At 40.4% G+C, this 16655-nt stretch overlaps 1 protein-coding gene across 3 annotated transcripts in view; it reads left to right on the forward strand.

Annotated features, from left to right (window-relative positions):
* Positions 1-16655, forward strand: part of TSPAN2 (tetraspanin 2) — a 49694-nt gene that overhangs the window by 25350 nt on the left and 7689 nt on the right. For all 3 annotated transcript variants that reach the window (XM_025994628.2, XM_072766811.1, XM_072766810.1), the window contains exons 3-6: positions 2483-2580; positions 3886-3960; positions 5214-5312; positions 6427-6498. In XM_025994628.2, the coding sequence (XP_025850413.1) occupies positions 2483-2580; positions 3886-3960; positions 5214-5312; positions 6427-6498 (344 nt within the window). The remainder of the gene's footprint in view (positions 1-2482; positions 2581-3885; positions 3961-5213; positions 5313-6426; positions 6499-16655) is intronic.

Here is a 16655-nt window from a genome sequence, read left to right on the forward strand (position 1 = left end):
AGGGATGTTTTTCCTCTGAACTCTAGGATTCTGATAGCCTAAGAATAGACTACAGTACAAATAAGCAGATTTTCTTGAGGAGATCGTTATTCTAGAAGGACAAAGATTGTGGCCCAAGGGACTGAGTGAGCTTGTCTGCAGTGGGGAACAATTGTGTCCTCCTCAGGTCCTGTGCCTATGTCCCCCACACCCTAACCTCCTCAGGAGCTGCCTTCTTTCCTCCATTCCAGACTCTCAGGCACCTGAGAAATAGCAAACACCTAGCATGTATCTCTAAGCAAACACATGGCAATGGCGGACAGCCAGTCTGATCAAGAATTCTGCCTTGTGCCGAGCATATCCTAGATAGGATGAAGAAGGTTAGTTAGTGGACCTCAGATCTTCAGAGAAAGACAAATAAGAGCACCCGCAAAAGCAGAAAATGGAAGGGAGCCGGCCAGGTCATATCACAGTAAATTCCTCTGTGGCTAGAACCCAGGCTAGATAAGGATCCAGGCAGGCCGGGTCCCTAGGCTGTTGCTCTGAGCAGAATCTATAGACTGTAAACACTTTAAATGGGAAATTAATATAATAAGGCAGCCCACCCCTGAGACATTTTGTGGGGGGACTGAATAAGGTCCTGCACAGCCTCTTTGAAATAGGATGGGAATCAGGTCTCCAGGCCTGTGTGTCCTGCCTACAGCCATCATACCCCTCTGACTCTCGTTGGCAAAACAGAAACAGAACACTTGCCTTACCTATGGGGGTTGTTGGAGAAACCAGGGAGATGATGGCAGTGAAAGAGCTCTGAGAAATAAAATTTTTAAAACAATGAGGTGTTAGGCAGTGGAGTTAACAGTAGCACTGTTTTTAATACGGAATCATTTCTCTCATTACTACGTCCAATCTACATGAAATCATTCTTTTGGTTTTCACCAAAAAGGAAAGGGGAGGAAGTAGCCAAGTAGGCAGAGCAGGAAAGCAATAAATACCTACCAGGGGACTGCGGATACAGCAGGGCTTCCCCGTCCCAGAAGCCCTGAGAACAGCATGGGTGGTGCAGGAAGCCCAGCAGCCTGGCCTGCCACCCCAGACACTAGATAGATCTGCCCACAAACCACCGGCAGCACCCCAGAGGGCCCCCCTGGAGGAGGCAGAGGTACCCCGAGGGCAGGCTTTCCCCACAGAGGTGGAACGCTGGCTCCCCACCCTTTCTGCGAATGGGAGGGGTTTCAGGTGACTCACATGAATAAAATGCAAAAAATAAAATAGGGACAATTAGCGTTATTCCAAGCAAGCCAAGTACCAGGCGTCACATTGTGTTCTAACTTATCTCAGGATCAGAAAAGGAAATAAGAAAGGGCTTGGCTTTATTTCTCTCAGAACAAGAACATATCTGTCCTTTTCTTTCTCTGTGAGAACCACAGTTCCTATGGCCTGACTTCAGCAGTAAGGGAAATTAGCACCCAGGTTAAGGGTGCTGTTACTGCTGGAGAGGCAGTGCCCCTTAGGGTGATGGTGATGAGATGGCTTTAGAGGCAGATGGGTATTTTCATCTCAGCTCATCCCAGCAATTTTGGGCAAATCGCTTAAACTTTGGGGGCCTAGTTTCTCTAGAAGATGGATATAATAATGGTACCTTACCTCACGAAGATTAAATTAATAAATCTGTGCCAGTTGCTCAGAACAGTACCTAGAAAAAAAATCAGCCCGTAATAAATGCAGCTAATATTGTATTAGTAATGGTATTTGGTCTGTGTCACCTTGTCGCCTTCTCTCCTTGGCTGTTTTCTTGGAACATTGCAACCTCTGGTGTGTTCAGTGTCCATGGTAATGCCCTCTCAAGTCTGATTCTCACAAAACGTGATGGCTTTATTGCTGTGTCCTCCCAACCCCATCCCTAACCAAAGCCTCCCTCTTCTGTCCCTCTCCGTCCCTGCTTCCCCATCTGGGCAGACCATCAGCTCTTTACCCTCCCACTTGGTCCTCAAGGACTCTGTTATGACGGAGATAGTCATGAAGTCCAGGGTGCCACAAGAGACCAAGGGGCTCCTGGAGGGGAGTGGGTTTATGTCCCAGCTCTGGCGCAGACACCTGACCTGCTGCATCACTTTCATGCAAAGAATAGTACTATCCACTTTATAAGGGGGGCAGAAATCTGAAAGGTAAAGTGCCTGGCCTGTGGGAGGCGTGCCAAGGTGAGTAAGAGCATCAGGTGTGGCAGTCGGACACGGGAGCTCTCGGAGCCTTGCTGCTCAAGTGACAGTGAGGGGTCCTTTCACCCCCATAGGTATCAGCTTTCTCTGTTCACCGGGGGCGATGGTAGCCCCTGCCTCTCGGGATCCTCTGCAGGTTGAGTCAGGTGCACTCAGTGAGGGTCACCCGTGGGTAACACACTATCAGCAGCAGACACAACACAGTGCCTGTGCCGGGTGGGGACACCTGGAGCGGTGGGGCAGCGAGTGGGCTGAGCGGTCAGTGTCTCCTGTGACTCTCCCCACAGGGCTGTATGTGCTGGTCGGAGCGGGGGCCTTGATGATGGCCGTGGGCTTCTTTGGCTGCTGCGGGGCCATGCGGGAGTCGCAGTGTGTGCTTGGATCCGTAAGTGGGGCGTCCGGGGCGGAACTGGCCCAGAGGGGGGGCCAGAGGTCTGGCCTCCAGTGCCAGTTCCTCAGGGCCACGGAGACCTTGGCACTCACTCCCTCTCCCTGAGTCTCCATTTCTCCATTTCTCGCTTAAGAATAATATTGTCTTTGTCCCTGCCTCATATGGAAAGTATGAAAAAAAAATGAGGTCATTAGTGGGAAGATGTTTGGGAAGTTAAAGTGCCTAATAATTGTACAGGGTCATTATGATCATTCTATCACAATTATTTCGCAGTGAGTGAGGTGGCTAAGGTTCCTATAGGCAGGAAGGTGCTCTTAACTACAAGAAAAATAATTGCTCTTGGAGATCAGTAACTTCACCAAACGCCTCTCTGGTGGTTTATTTTAACAAGAAGCCTCTGTTTTTTTTTTTTTTTTTAAATGAATTTCGGTTACTGCTATACATCCAATGGCAGAGTGACCTGAGAGAAACAGAAGGAAGAGGGGCCAGAAGAGAGAAAGATTTTGTCTTTCTCCGTGAAGAGTCAGAAACAGCAATTTTAGTGGGCAGTCTCTCCTTACCAAAATTGCTGATTTTTAACTGTGGCTCCTCCTTCTGACCTCTTGCTGTATAAAATCTCTAAATCATCTCCGCAGTCCTCCTTTCTACCTGTCTTTCCCCTGTTGCCGAGCATCCCTGTTGCTTATCACTGAACACAGAGTAGACCCAAGAGACCAGAACAGAAATTGGTCCAGGAGAATGCCCCTCCCCGTCATTCCCACCCCACAGAGAAGCCTCTCAGCCCACACAGTGTGGGTCACACCTTCCCCAATCCAGGCCCAACCAGTTGCTCCCTATCTCCCAGTCTTGTTTTAAATCTTTATAAAATCTCTTTTGTTCATCAAGAATTAATTGAGCGCCTAGGTGCCCGGCACTGTTCAAAGTGGTGGGATTTCTTTATCACTACCTGGAATTATCTAACTCACTTTTTTATTCCTTTCTCATTTATCATACTTCCCATTTTCTAATAGGAGGTCTGTGATAGCAGACATTGGGGTCATATCTTATTCACCACTCTATATCCAGTGCCAAGGACAGTGCCTGGTACAGAGTAGATGCTCGATGAACAATTGCTGAATAAATTAATGAGCAAATGAAAGAATAAACAAACTACAGGGGGATGGGGGCAAATGCTTCCTACCAGATCAATGCAAACGAATAACCTTGCCTAATGTTTTTCAAATGGAACTAGTATTAAAGAGGCCAAATAAATTGAAAAGGTGTTGAGTTAGTGAAATGCGTATTTTCTCTCCTCTGCAGTTCTTTACCTGCCTACTGGTGATATTTGCTGCTGAAGTAACCACTGGAGTATTTGCTTTTATAGGCAAGGGTGTAGTAAGTAGAAATTATAATTACTTTTTATGATGGTTAAAGTGTTTCTTCATGGCAAAGGCTATGAGAATATTTCACCCACAATGATATTGAAAAACTAAATAACCCCCACATATATCATTTACACAGAACTTTTTAACCTGAAAGTATTATACAGGCCCATATATGTTGTATGTGTAAGTGTGCATACATATACGTGTACACATTTTTCTGAGGAGGTATAAATCATAGCTTTCGCTAGATTTATAAAGGTGTCTGATTTTTTTTTAAAGGATCTCTAGTTTAAGATGATCCCATTTGTAACAGAAAAGCAGGTAGATTACATATATGAAAAAGAGGGATGGAGAGGAACACACATTTTCATCCCTTGTTAGACTATCATTTGTCCATCAGGCTTGGCCTGGAAAGAGGCCACGTTACCCTCAAAGACTAGAGCCTGGCCTGCTGCATGCTGGTGAGAGTTTATTTAAATTGGTGCTCAAACTATAGGTGTCTAAAATAGGTTATCAGGAGAACTCACAGAGGAAGAGGCCTTTTTAGAAGGAACACCCTGTGTTAAGACACACTGTGGGAAAGAGGGGAGTGAAAAGGAGGAAGGGAGGAAACTTAATTTACTGTATTTCACATAAATTCATGCACTACCAATATTGTGTTTATGAACTCATTATAGATTTTTTTAAATGGTAAACATGTGGAATAAGTAACACCTCCTCTGGGATATTGCTAAAGTATCTGGTTATATTTGTAGGTTGGAAGAATTGGATTTTTGGACTTTTTGAGATCTCTATGGATGTCAGATCACATGCCTTTATACCAAAAAAAGCATTCCCTGAGTTTCATGATATTTGTATGTTGAACTAGTTTTCCTTGGTCATGAACATCTTTCAAACCACGTCATGAATAGACTCGAGTACTTTTAACCAGGGTGGTACCAAGAATGCCTAAGTCCCCACTCGTTGTACATGAGAATCTCCTGGGTGGGGCTGATGGGCCTCAAACCATTCAGGTTTGAGAAGCTCCACTCTAAAAAAATCTTTCTAGGCTATGAAAGTTATTCTTAGTCTATCCTTCCATCTCCAAAAGTATCCGAGAAATTCCAGAATCTCTAATCCATCCCATATATGCAGAATTATCTTAAAATACAGATGAACATAGGGAAGGACTATATTTTCCAAGAGTAAGGAATAGGGGATTTTCCTTAATGAAAGGAGAATATTTGAAACTTCCCACTCACTGTCCCCTTGGTATGTTTTCAGGCTATACGACATGTTCAGACCATGTATGAAGAAGCTTATAATGATTACCTGAAAGATAAGGAAAGGGGAAATGGGACTCTCATTACCTTCCACTCAACAGTAAGTAACTTTCATTCTTCCTTAATTCCTTCTAAAGATCATTCATTAACCAGATTCTCTCTCATCTCCTGGATTAAAGATCAGAATAAATTTGATGAAGCCAAGCTATAGCACAGTATTTCAGCCCTCATGGGAGCCACAGTTGGCATTGCGTGTAGAACCTAGAAGAGGAAGAAGCCTAGCACACAGAGTTCACAAGAAGAAATCAGGCAATGTGCCCCAGAGAGACAAAAGAGCACAAATAAGAACACCCAGAAAGCAGCCCAAATAAATACCAAGTTCTCTCAAAAGGTGGCATTGTGGTGTAACAGAATCAATTACAAAATGAAAGGCCACAGAGACAGCGATGCTCCCTGTATCCTAGAACATTGGTGGGATTGTGCTGTCAGTGCAGTGCTGAAAGCTACACATAGTTAACCAAGAGGGGCTTCCAGAGGAGACGGGCCGGGCTGGAGTCGTCCCAATTTAACCTCTGTGATGCAGAGAAGCAGCTATGAACTCCTGGGCCACATGCTTTCAGGTAGCTCCATTCTTGTTTGTCACAGGAATGTCCTGGAAGGTGCCAACCCTGGATCCTATTCAGCCTCAGCTGCCCCAAGGACACCAGGCAGCATACCTTGTCCTTTGTCTTTGAGGGGCTGGCCCCAAGGCAGGACACCTGTTGGCTGGCCAGCCTTCAGGCCCTGACATTTTAGCACCCAGGCTTTATTTACTATGACCACTTCTCCTCTCTGTCCCAGCCTGTCCTCAGTTAAAGAGCCCTACCTAAAGCTCATAAAACATTAGCTACTCAGCAGGTTAAATGACTCCCAGGCTGAAAAACAAACAAAAAAACCTAAAGACACAATTCCTGTCTAAAAAATAGCAATTTACACAGATATCATCAATTGGCTTCTTGCTTTGTTTGGGTTGCCTCGAGTCACTTCCCATCCTCAAACTCAGACAGCTTGACAGAAGTCCTTTGTTGTTTTGCTAGCATGAGTATATGACTCTTCTCTTTTTCTAGAAATGGCATTTTGGGTTGCTCAGTCCTCCAGTCCTCAGTAGTGATACCCAGACTTGGAGCTCCTACTTCCCCTTCCTGGGCCCTAAAAGCTCTTTTCTGACTCTCTAGTTTCAGTGCTGTGGAAAAGAAAGCTCTGAACAGGTCCAACCCACATGCCCAAAGGAGCTTCTGGGGCACAAGGTAAGCTTCTCTTCCAGGGTTCCTATCCTACCTCTAGTGTAAGATGGCTCTTGCCTGTGGGGTGACAGGTGTGATTCTCAAAGGCCCTCTCCCAGTGGCTTCTCTGCCTCAGCTTTATTCTATATAAACTAAGTGAAGCAACATTGAGTTCCAGTATGCTGGTCCCCTGGGAAATGATGGCATGCTGCCTTGCCCATGATGGTACAAATGCTATGGCATTAATTAAATTTGCCAGGGCCAAGGGTGTGCACCCTGAGAATGTCACCCCACATCTCTCCGTGGAAGTCGCTGATAAATTCTTCATTTATTAAGTGTTGTGTGTCAGGCACTGTGCTGGGTTCTGAACACTTTAAGATGAAAACCATGGTTTTGCCCCTTGTGGCCTCCCTAGTCAAGGGAGACGTGCTGTGCGTAATGTCTGTACAGAGTACAGTGGAGACACAGTGGTGTTAGGAAAGCTTCACGGAGGTTGGAATCCATGGGCTGCGCTTTGACAAAGGACGGTCATCCCAGGCCAAGCCGGCAGCGGGAACAGAGGCGTGGCAGTGAGGAACTCCAGGACGGCAGGGGAGCCGGGAGTCCAGAGGAGATGGTGCCAGACATTCTTGGGGAGGTAGACAGAGGCGTGACTTTACACCTGGAAGTTTGGGAAAGGTGTTGCTTTTAGCAGACGATTGACATGGTCAGTTTTGCATTGTAGAAACCGTAGTCAGGCTGCTGAGTGTGCCAGGTAGAAGAGAAAGCCAGAGAGTGATGGAGGGAGCCATTTCGGTGGCACTTGTGGTCACCCTGGTAAGAGATGCTGAGGAGGGATGCCTGAGGGGCTCAGTGGTTGAGCGTCTGCCTTTGGCTTAGAGCATGATCCCAGGTCCTGGGATCAAGTTCCACGCCGGGCTCCCCACAGGGAGCCTGCTTCTCCCTCTGCCTGTGTCTCTGCCTCTCTCTTTCTCTCTCTGTCTCTTTATAAATAAATAAAAAATAAATAAACAAACAAATAAAAGAGATGTGAGGAGCTAATGCAAGTTCACCAGCAGTGGGAAGAGAGAGGGAGCAGTGGATTCTGAGATGTTCAGGGGTAGAATCAACAGGCCTGGGAGACCTCTTGTATGTGAGTAGGGGGGAGGGAGGAGGAAGTTAAGACTTCAGACTTCTGCTTAGGCACAAAGGATGGGTAGAGACTCCGCTCCCCATGAGAGGTGAATATAGGGAAAGGAGCAGATCCTGAGGCAGTTTTGGTCAAGTTTACACTTTGGGTACCTTTGGGACTTACAGGTAATCTGAGCCGAAGATCGGTGTTGGAATCCCAGCATAGTGGTGGTAGCTAAAGCCATAGGAATAGAAGGGAATGCCCAAGAAGATTGTGTAGAACAAGGTAGAGGTGGGCTGAAAACCTCGTCACAAAGGTAAGCAGAGGACAAGAAGCCAGAAGTCTGTGGAGGAATTGAGTTGGGAAGAGTCCGAAGACAGTGAAGTGGAGGAGGAGATAGTTTGTCCATGGAGTTCAGTGCTGGGAAGAAGACAAAGAAATGAAGGCTGGAAATAATGTGTTGTATTTGGTCCTAGGGGATCATTAATGGTGTGTGCTATGCAGTTTCAGTTCTGAAGGGCTTGAGGAAAGCACAGACCCAATGTGGGAAATAAGAGAGGGAAATATGAGCATGTGGGGACAATGACATGGATGCTTCTAAGCATATAGCTGTGAAGAGACTGATGAGATCCTAGGTCTAGCTTGTATTGTTGTTGTCCGTTGAATGCTTATCGACTCCCTGAGACCTGGAGGACATGAATAAGGCACAGCCACTGCCCTCAAAGTTCTCACCATCCATTGGAGAGACCTACAAGGGAGCCAGCACCCCCACACTGTAGTACATGAGTGAGCCTCCATGAGAGGGAGCACCACAGACCCAACAGAGGTCATGCAATTTGAAGGATTCCAGAAGGACCTCCCAATGTGATTGTTTTTTGTTGTTGTTCAAGTACCATTAACATATGGTATTAAATTCACTTCAGGTGTATATTATGATTTCACACATCTGTACATTACTCAGTGCTCATCACAAGTGCACTCCTTAATCCCCCTTATCTATTTCACCCATCCCCCACCCACTTCCCCTCTGGCAACCAATAGTGTGTTCTCTATATTAGAGTCTGTTTTTTGTCTTTTCTGGCCTTTGCTCATCTGTTTTATTTCTTAAATTTCATATATGAGTGAAAGCATATGGCATTTGTCTTTCTCTGACTGTGTTTCTCTGTTTCACTTAGCTTATACCCTCTAGGTCCATCCATGTTGCTGCAAATGGCAAGATTTCATTCCTTTTGATGGCTGAGTTACATTCCATTATGTATATATACCACTGGTTTATCCATTCATCTATTGGTGGATATTTGGACTGCTTCCATATCTTCGCTATTGTAAATAATGCTGCAATGAACTTCGAGTACATATATCTTTTTGAATTAGTGTTTTCGTTTTCTTTTAGTAAATACCCAGTAGTAGAATAGTTGAATCATATCATATTTCTATTTTTAATATTTGAGGAGCCTCCATACTGTTCTCCACAGTGACTGCACCAGCTTATGTTCCTACCAACAGTGCATGAGGGGTCCTTTTTCTTCACATCCTCATCAACACTTGTTTCTTGTTTTTATTTCAGCCATTCTGACTGGTGTGAAGTGATATTACATTGTGGTTTTCATTTGCATGTCCCTGATGATGAGTGATGTTGAGCATCTTTTCATCATCTGGCTGTCTTCTTTGGAGAAATGTCTATTCAACGTCTCTGCCCATTTTCTAATTGGATTATTTGGGGGTTTTTTGGTGTTGAGTTTATAAGTTCTTTAGATATTTTGAATATTAACCCCTTATTTTGTCATTTGTAAATATCTTCTCCCATTCAGTAGAAATAAAAATTTATTTATTTATTTTATCATTTATTCATTTTGTTGCCTTTTAGTTTTGTTAATTGTTTCCTTTGCTGTGCAAAAATTTTTTATTTTCATGATGTCCAATAGTTAATTTTTGTTTTTGTTTCTTATGCCTCAGGAGACATATCTGGAAAAATATTCTACAGTCAGTGTCAAAGAGATTACTGCTCATGTTTTCTTCTAGGAGTTTTATTTTTCCAGCGCTTCTATTTAGGTCTTTAATCCATTTTGAGTTTATTCTTGTGTATGATGTAATAAAAAAGTGGTCCAGTTTTCCCAGTACCACTTATTGAAGAGATCATCTTTTTCCCCTTGTGTATTCTTGCCTTCTTTGTTATAGATTAGTTGACCATAAAGTGTGGGTTTATTTTTGGACTCTATTCTGTTCCATTGATCTATGTGTCTCTTTTTGTGCCAGTGACATACTATTTTGATTACTGCAACTTTGTAGTATATCTTGAAATCTGGGATTGGTTTTCTCCAGCTTTGTTCTTGTTTCTCAACATTGCTCTGGCTATTGGGAGTCTTTTGTGATTCTAAAGAAATTTTAGGATTATTTGTTCCCATTCTATGTGAAATATTGTTGGTATTTTGATAGGGATTGCATTAAATGTGTAGATTGCTTTGAGTTGTATGGACATTTTAACAATATTTGTTCTTCCAGTCTAGGAGCATGGAATGTCTTTGTGTCATATTCAGTTTCTTTCATCAATGTTTTATAGTTTTCAGAGTACAGATCTCTCACCTCCTTGGCAGTTTATTCCTAAGTATTTTATTATTTTGGGTGCAATTATAAATAGGATTGTTTTCTTAATTTCTCATTCTGCTACTTCATTATTAGTGTATAGAAATGCAACAGATTTCTATATACTGATTTTGTATCCTGTGACCTTACTGAACTCATTTATCTATTCTAGTAGTTTTTTGGTGGACTCTTTAGGTTTTTTTTTAATATATAGTATCATGTCATCTACAAGTAATGAAAGTTTTATTTCTTTCTTACCAGTTTGGATGCCTCTTTTTTTTTTTGTTGTTGTTGTTGTTGTTGTTGTTGTTGTCTGATTGCTGTGGCTAGGACTTCCAGGCCCATGTTTAATAAAAGTGGTAAGAGTGGGAAAAAGAAAAAGAGTAGTAAGACGGGATATCCTTATCTTGTTCCTGATCATAGAGGAAAAGCTCTCAATTTTTTCCCATTGAGAATGATGTTAGCTGTGGGCTTGTCACATATGACCTTTATTATGTTGAGGTATGTTCCCTCTAAATGTACTTTGCTGAGGGTTTTTATCACGAATGGATATTGTACCTTGTCAAATGCTTTTCTGCATCTGTTGAGGTGACCTTATGGTAAAACTCTCTTAGTGATGTGATGTATCAAGTTGATTGATTTATGAATACTGAACCACCCTTGCACACCAACAATAAACCCAACTTGAACATGGTGAATGATCTTTCTAAATATATTGTTGGATTTGGTTTCCTGGTATTTTGTGGAGGAATTTTACACATTTGTTCAACAGAGACATTGGCCTGTAGTTCTCTTATTTTGTAGTGTCTTTGCCTGGTTTTGGTACAAAGGTGAATGCTGATCTCATAGAATGAATTCAGAAGCTTTCCTTCCTCTTCTCCTTTTTTGGAATAGTTTGAGAATAGGTGTTAACTCAGGGAACTTGGGTGGCTCAGTTCGTTAAGCATCTGACTTCTGATTTCAGCTCAGGTCATGATCTCAGGATCCTGTGATCAAGCCCCACGTCAGGCTCTGCACTGAGTGTAGAGACTATTTAGGATTCTTAGTTTCTCTCTTTCCCTCTGCCCTTCCCCCCACTCATTCGGGCTCTCTCTCTCTCTTTCAGAAAAAGAAAAGGATATGTATTAACTCTTCTTTAAACAAGTGGTAGAATTCGCCTGAAAAGCCATCTGGTCCTGTACTTTTGTTCGTTGGGAGCTTTTAAATTATTGATTCAATTTCATTGCTAGTATTTAATCTGTCAAATTTTTCATTTCTTCCAGATTCAGTTGTGGGAGGTCATGTTTCTAGAAATTTATCCATTTCTTCTAGGTTGTCCAATTTGTTGGCCTATGATTTTTCATAATATTCTCTTATAATCTTTCATGTTTTTATAGTTGTCAGTTGTTTTTTCTTCTACTTTGTTTATGATTTTGAGTTCTCACTCTTTCTTTTTCAATGAGTCTCACTAAAGGTTTATCAATTTTGTTGATTTTTTGGAAGAACCAGCTTCTGTTTTCATTGATCTGTTCTACTGTGTTTTTAGTCTCTGTTTCATTTATTTCTGCTCTGATGTTTATTATTTCCTTCCTTCCACTGGCTCTGGGCTTAGTTTATTTTTCTTTTTTCTAGCTCCTTTCAGTGTAAGTTTAAGTTGTTTGAGATTTTTCTTGCTTCTTGAGGTAGGCATATATTGCTATAATCTTTGCTCTTAGAACATCTTTTGCTGCAACCCAGAGATTCTGGAACATTGTCTAATCATTTTCATTTGTCTCCATGTATATTTTTTTATTTTCTCTTTGATTTCTTGGTTGACTCATTCATTGTTGACTAGCATGTTATTTAGCCTCCATGTATTTGTGTTCTTTCCAGATATTTTCTTGTGATTGATTTCTAGTTTCATACTGTTGTGGTCAAAAAATATGCATGATGTGATTTCAATCTTTTTTAATTTATTGAGATGTGTTTTGGGGCTGATATGTGACTGATTCTAGAGAATGTTTCATATATACTTGAAAAGAATGTATATTCTATTCTTATTGGATGGAATGTTCTGAATGTATCTATTATGTCCATCTGGTCCAATGTATCATTCAAAGCCACTGTTTCCTTGTTGATTTCTGCCAGGATGATCTATCCATGGATGTAAGTGGGATGTTAAAGTCTCCCTACGATTATTGTAAACTATCAGTTTCTTCCTTTATGTGTGTTAATAGTTGCTTTATGAATTTAGGTGTTCCCTTATTAGATGCATATTTACAATTGTTATATCCTCTTGTTGGATTGTTCCCTTTATTATTGTGAAGTGATCTTCCTTTGTCCTATATGATAGTCTTTGTTTTAAAGTCAATTTTGTCCAATATAAGTATTGCTAGCCTAGAATTTATTTATTTTTTTGCTTCCATTTGCATGATAAGGTTTTTCCACCCCTTCTCTTTCAATCTGCATGTGTCTTTAAGTCTGAAGTGAGTCTATTTTAGGCAGCATATAGATGGGTCTTGTTTTTTTTATCCATTCAGTCCCCTTTTGATTGGAACATTTAGTTCATTTACAATCAAAGTCATTACTGATAGGTATGTACTTATTGCCAATTTGTTACTTGTTTTATGGTTGTTTTGTAAGTTGTCTCTGTTCTTTCTTTTGGTCTCTTCCCTTGTGATTTGATGATTTTCTTAATGATTTACTTGGATTCCTTTCTCTTTATTTTTTGTATATTATTACAGGTTTTTGATTTGTGGTTACCACTAGGCTCATATACAACATTTTATGCATATACAGTCTATATTAAGCTGGTGCTCACTTCAGTTTGAACCCATTCTAAAAGTACTAAATTTTTACTCCTCTTCCTCCACATTTTATATGATGTCACACTTTATATTCTTTTATTTTGTGAATTCTTTGACTGATTTTTATAGATATAATTGATTTTACTGCTTTTGTGTTTTAATCTCTGTACTGTTTTTTATGTCATTAATCTACTACTTTTATTATGCTTGTATTTACCTGTGAAATTTTTTCCTACAAATATTTGAAAAGTGACTCAGACAAAATAACAGGGCATAAGCAACACACATAGGATACTCTCCTGAAGTGCCAGGACCTCTTTTTATTAAAAAGCAGTTTCAAGAGCAGAGAACACAGCTGACTTTCTTAACACAGAAACAACCACAGAGAGGCAGACAATGTGAGGAGACAGAAATCTATCCCAAATGAAATAACAGGACAGAGCCATAGCCAGAGATCTAAGCAAAACATATATAAGTAATATACTTGATAACATATTTAAAGCAATGATCGTATGGATACTCACTGGACTTGAGAAAAAAGTAGAAGGCTTGAGTGAGACCCTAAGCACAGAGACAAGGAATAATATAGCAGAGATAAAAAGCTCAATAAGCAAAATAAGAAACATGCTTGATGTTCTTGAATAGCAGGATGAAAGAAGCAGAGAAATGAATTAGTGACGTAGAAGACAGAATAATGGAAAATAATCAAGCTGAACAAAAGACAGAGAAAAGAATTATGCAAAATGAGAATAGACTTAGGGAATTCAATGACTCTATCAAACATAATAGCATTCATATTATAGGAGTTCCAGAAGAAGAAGAAAAAGAAGAAGAGAGAAAGGGGGCAGAAAATTCATTTGAAGAAATAATAGCAGAAAACTTCCCTAATCTTGGGAAGGAAACAGATATCTAGCTCTAAGAGGACACCCATCAAAATCAACAAAAACAGCTCCACATCAAAACATCTTGTAATTAATCAAAACATATTGTAATTAAATTGGCAAACTATAGCAATAAGGAAAAAAAAATTTAAAAGAAAGACAAAAGAATTCAGTACAAGCGAAAACCCATAAAGCTAGCAGGAGATTTTTCAGCAGAAACTTTCCAAGCCAGAAGAGAATAGCATGATATTTCATGCTGAATGGGAAAAATCTTCAGCCAAGAACACTGTACCCAGGAAGAATACTCTATCATTCAGAATAAAAGAGATAAGGAGTTTCTTGGGGAAAAAAAGTTAAAGGAGTTCATGACCACTGAACCAGCTCTGCAAGAAATATTGAAGGAGACTCTTTGAGTGGAAAAGAGAGAACAAAAGTGACAGTATAAAGGTAGGAAACACAAAAGGAATAAAAATGAATATTTCTGTAAAAAAAATCAGTCCAGGAACTCACAGAAAAAGGATATGAAATATAATAACATATAAAAGTATGAGGAGGAAAGGAAAAAACAATCCAAAGTTTAACAACCATCAATTTAATATAGACTGCTACATGCAAAAGAGGTTATATACAAACCTAATGGCAACCATCTATCAAAACCACTAATAAATATGCAAAGAATAAAGAGAAAGAAAGCCAAATATATCACTAAAGAAAATCAGCAAGCCATGAGAGAAAGATAAGAAAGGATCAGAGAAAATCTTCACAAGAAATCACAAAACAAATAATAAAATGACAATAAACATATAATTATTAATAATTACTCTGAATGCAAATGCAATAAATGCTCCATCAAAAGACACAGGGTGAAGAATAAATAAAAAACAAGTCCCATCTATATGCTGCCTACATGAGACTCATTTTAGACCGAAAGACACATGCAGATTGAAAGTGAAGGGATAGAGAAACATCTATCATGTAAATGGATGTCAAAAGAAAGCCAGAGTACCAATACTTCTATTGGACAAAGTGCAATTTATTTTTTTTATTTTTTAAAAGATTTTTTATTTATTCATGAGAGACACATAGATAGAGTGGCAGAGACACAGGCAGAGGGAGAAACAGGCTCCATGCAGGGAGCCTGACGCGGGACTCGATCCAGGGTCCCCAGGATCACACCCTGGGCCGAAGGCAACACCAAACCCCTGAGCCACCCGGGCTGCCCCAAAATACACTTTAAAAACAAAGACTATAACAAGAGACAAAGAAGGACACTATATAATAATAAATGGGACAATCCAACAGGAAGGATCTAGCAACTGTAAATATTTATGCACACAATGTAAGAGCACCCAAATACACAAAACAGTTAATAGCAAATTGAAAGGAACTAATCAAAAATAATACAATAATAGAAGGGGACTTTAATATCCCAATTACATCAATGGGCAGGTCATCTAAACAGAAAATCAACAAGGAAACAATGGCTTTGAGAGACACACTGGACCAGATGGACTTAACGGATAGAGTCAGAGAATGTTTCATCCTAAAACAGCAGAATACACATTCTGTAAGTGCACACAGAATATTCTCCAGAATAAATCACATATTAGCCCACAACAAAGCCTCCAGAAATTCAAAAATCAAAGTCACACCATGCATCTTTCTAACCACGATGCTTTGAAACTAGAAGTCAACCACAAGAAAAAAAAATTGGAAAGGCCACAAATACATGGAAGCTAAGTAACATGCAACTAAACAATGAAAAGGTTAACTGGGAAATAAGAGCAGAAATTTAAAAGTACAAGGAAACAAATGAAAAAGAAACCACAATGGTTCAAAACCTCTGGGATGCAACAAAAGCAGTTCTAAGGAATTAGAAAAACCCTAAAGACTCCACACACACACAAAAAAAACTGCTAAAAACAAATTCAGTAAAGTCTCAGGATACAAAATCAATGAGTAGAAATCTATTGCATTTCTCTACACCAATAGTGAAGCAGCAGAAAGAGAAATTAAGGAAACTCCCATTTATAACTGCACCCAAAATAATAAAATACCTAGGAATAAATGTAACCAAAGAGGTGAAAGATTTGTGCTCTGAAAACTATAAAACACTGATGGAAGAAATTAAAGACAATCAACACAAAGAAGTAGAGTGGCATTCCATGCTATGGATTGGAAGAACAAATAGTGTTAAAATGCCTATACTGTGCAAAGCAATATGCATATTTACTGTAATTTCTATCAAAATAACCAAGAGCATTTTTGACAGAACTAGAACAAACAATCCTAAAATTTCAATGGAACCACAAAAGACCCTGAATAACTAAAGCAATCTTGAAAAAGAAAAGCAAAGTTAGAGGCATCGCAATTCTGGACTTCAAGCTATATTACAAAGCTACAGTAATCAAAACACTATGGTATTGTCATAAAAGCAGACACATAAATCAATGGAACAGAATAGAAAATCTATTAATAAATCCACAACCAAAAAGCCAGTTAATCTTCAAAACTGTAAAGAATATCCAATGAGAAAAAGTCTCTTCAGGCAGCCCCGGTGGCTCAGTGGTTTAGCGCCGCCTTCAGCCCAGGGTGTGATCCTAGAGACCAAGGATCGAATCCCACGTCAGGCTCCCTGCATGGAGCCTTCTTCTCCCTCTGCCCGTGTCTCTGCCTCTCTCTCTCTCCTCTCTCTCTCTCTCTCTCTCTAATGAATGAATAAATAAACAAAAGAAAAAGTCTCTTCAACAATGGGTGCTGGGAAAACTGGACAACAACAAGCAAAAGAATGAAACTGGACCACTTCTTACACCATACACGAAAATAAATTCAAAATGGATT

The sequence above is a fragment of the Vulpes vulpes genome, chromosome 8 (assembly GCF_048418805.1).
Source record: "Vulpes vulpes isolate BD-2025 chromosome 8, VulVul3, whole genome shotgun sequence".
Lineage (NCBI taxonomy): Eukaryota > Metazoa > Chordata > Mammalia > Carnivora > Canidae > Vulpes > Vulpes vulpes.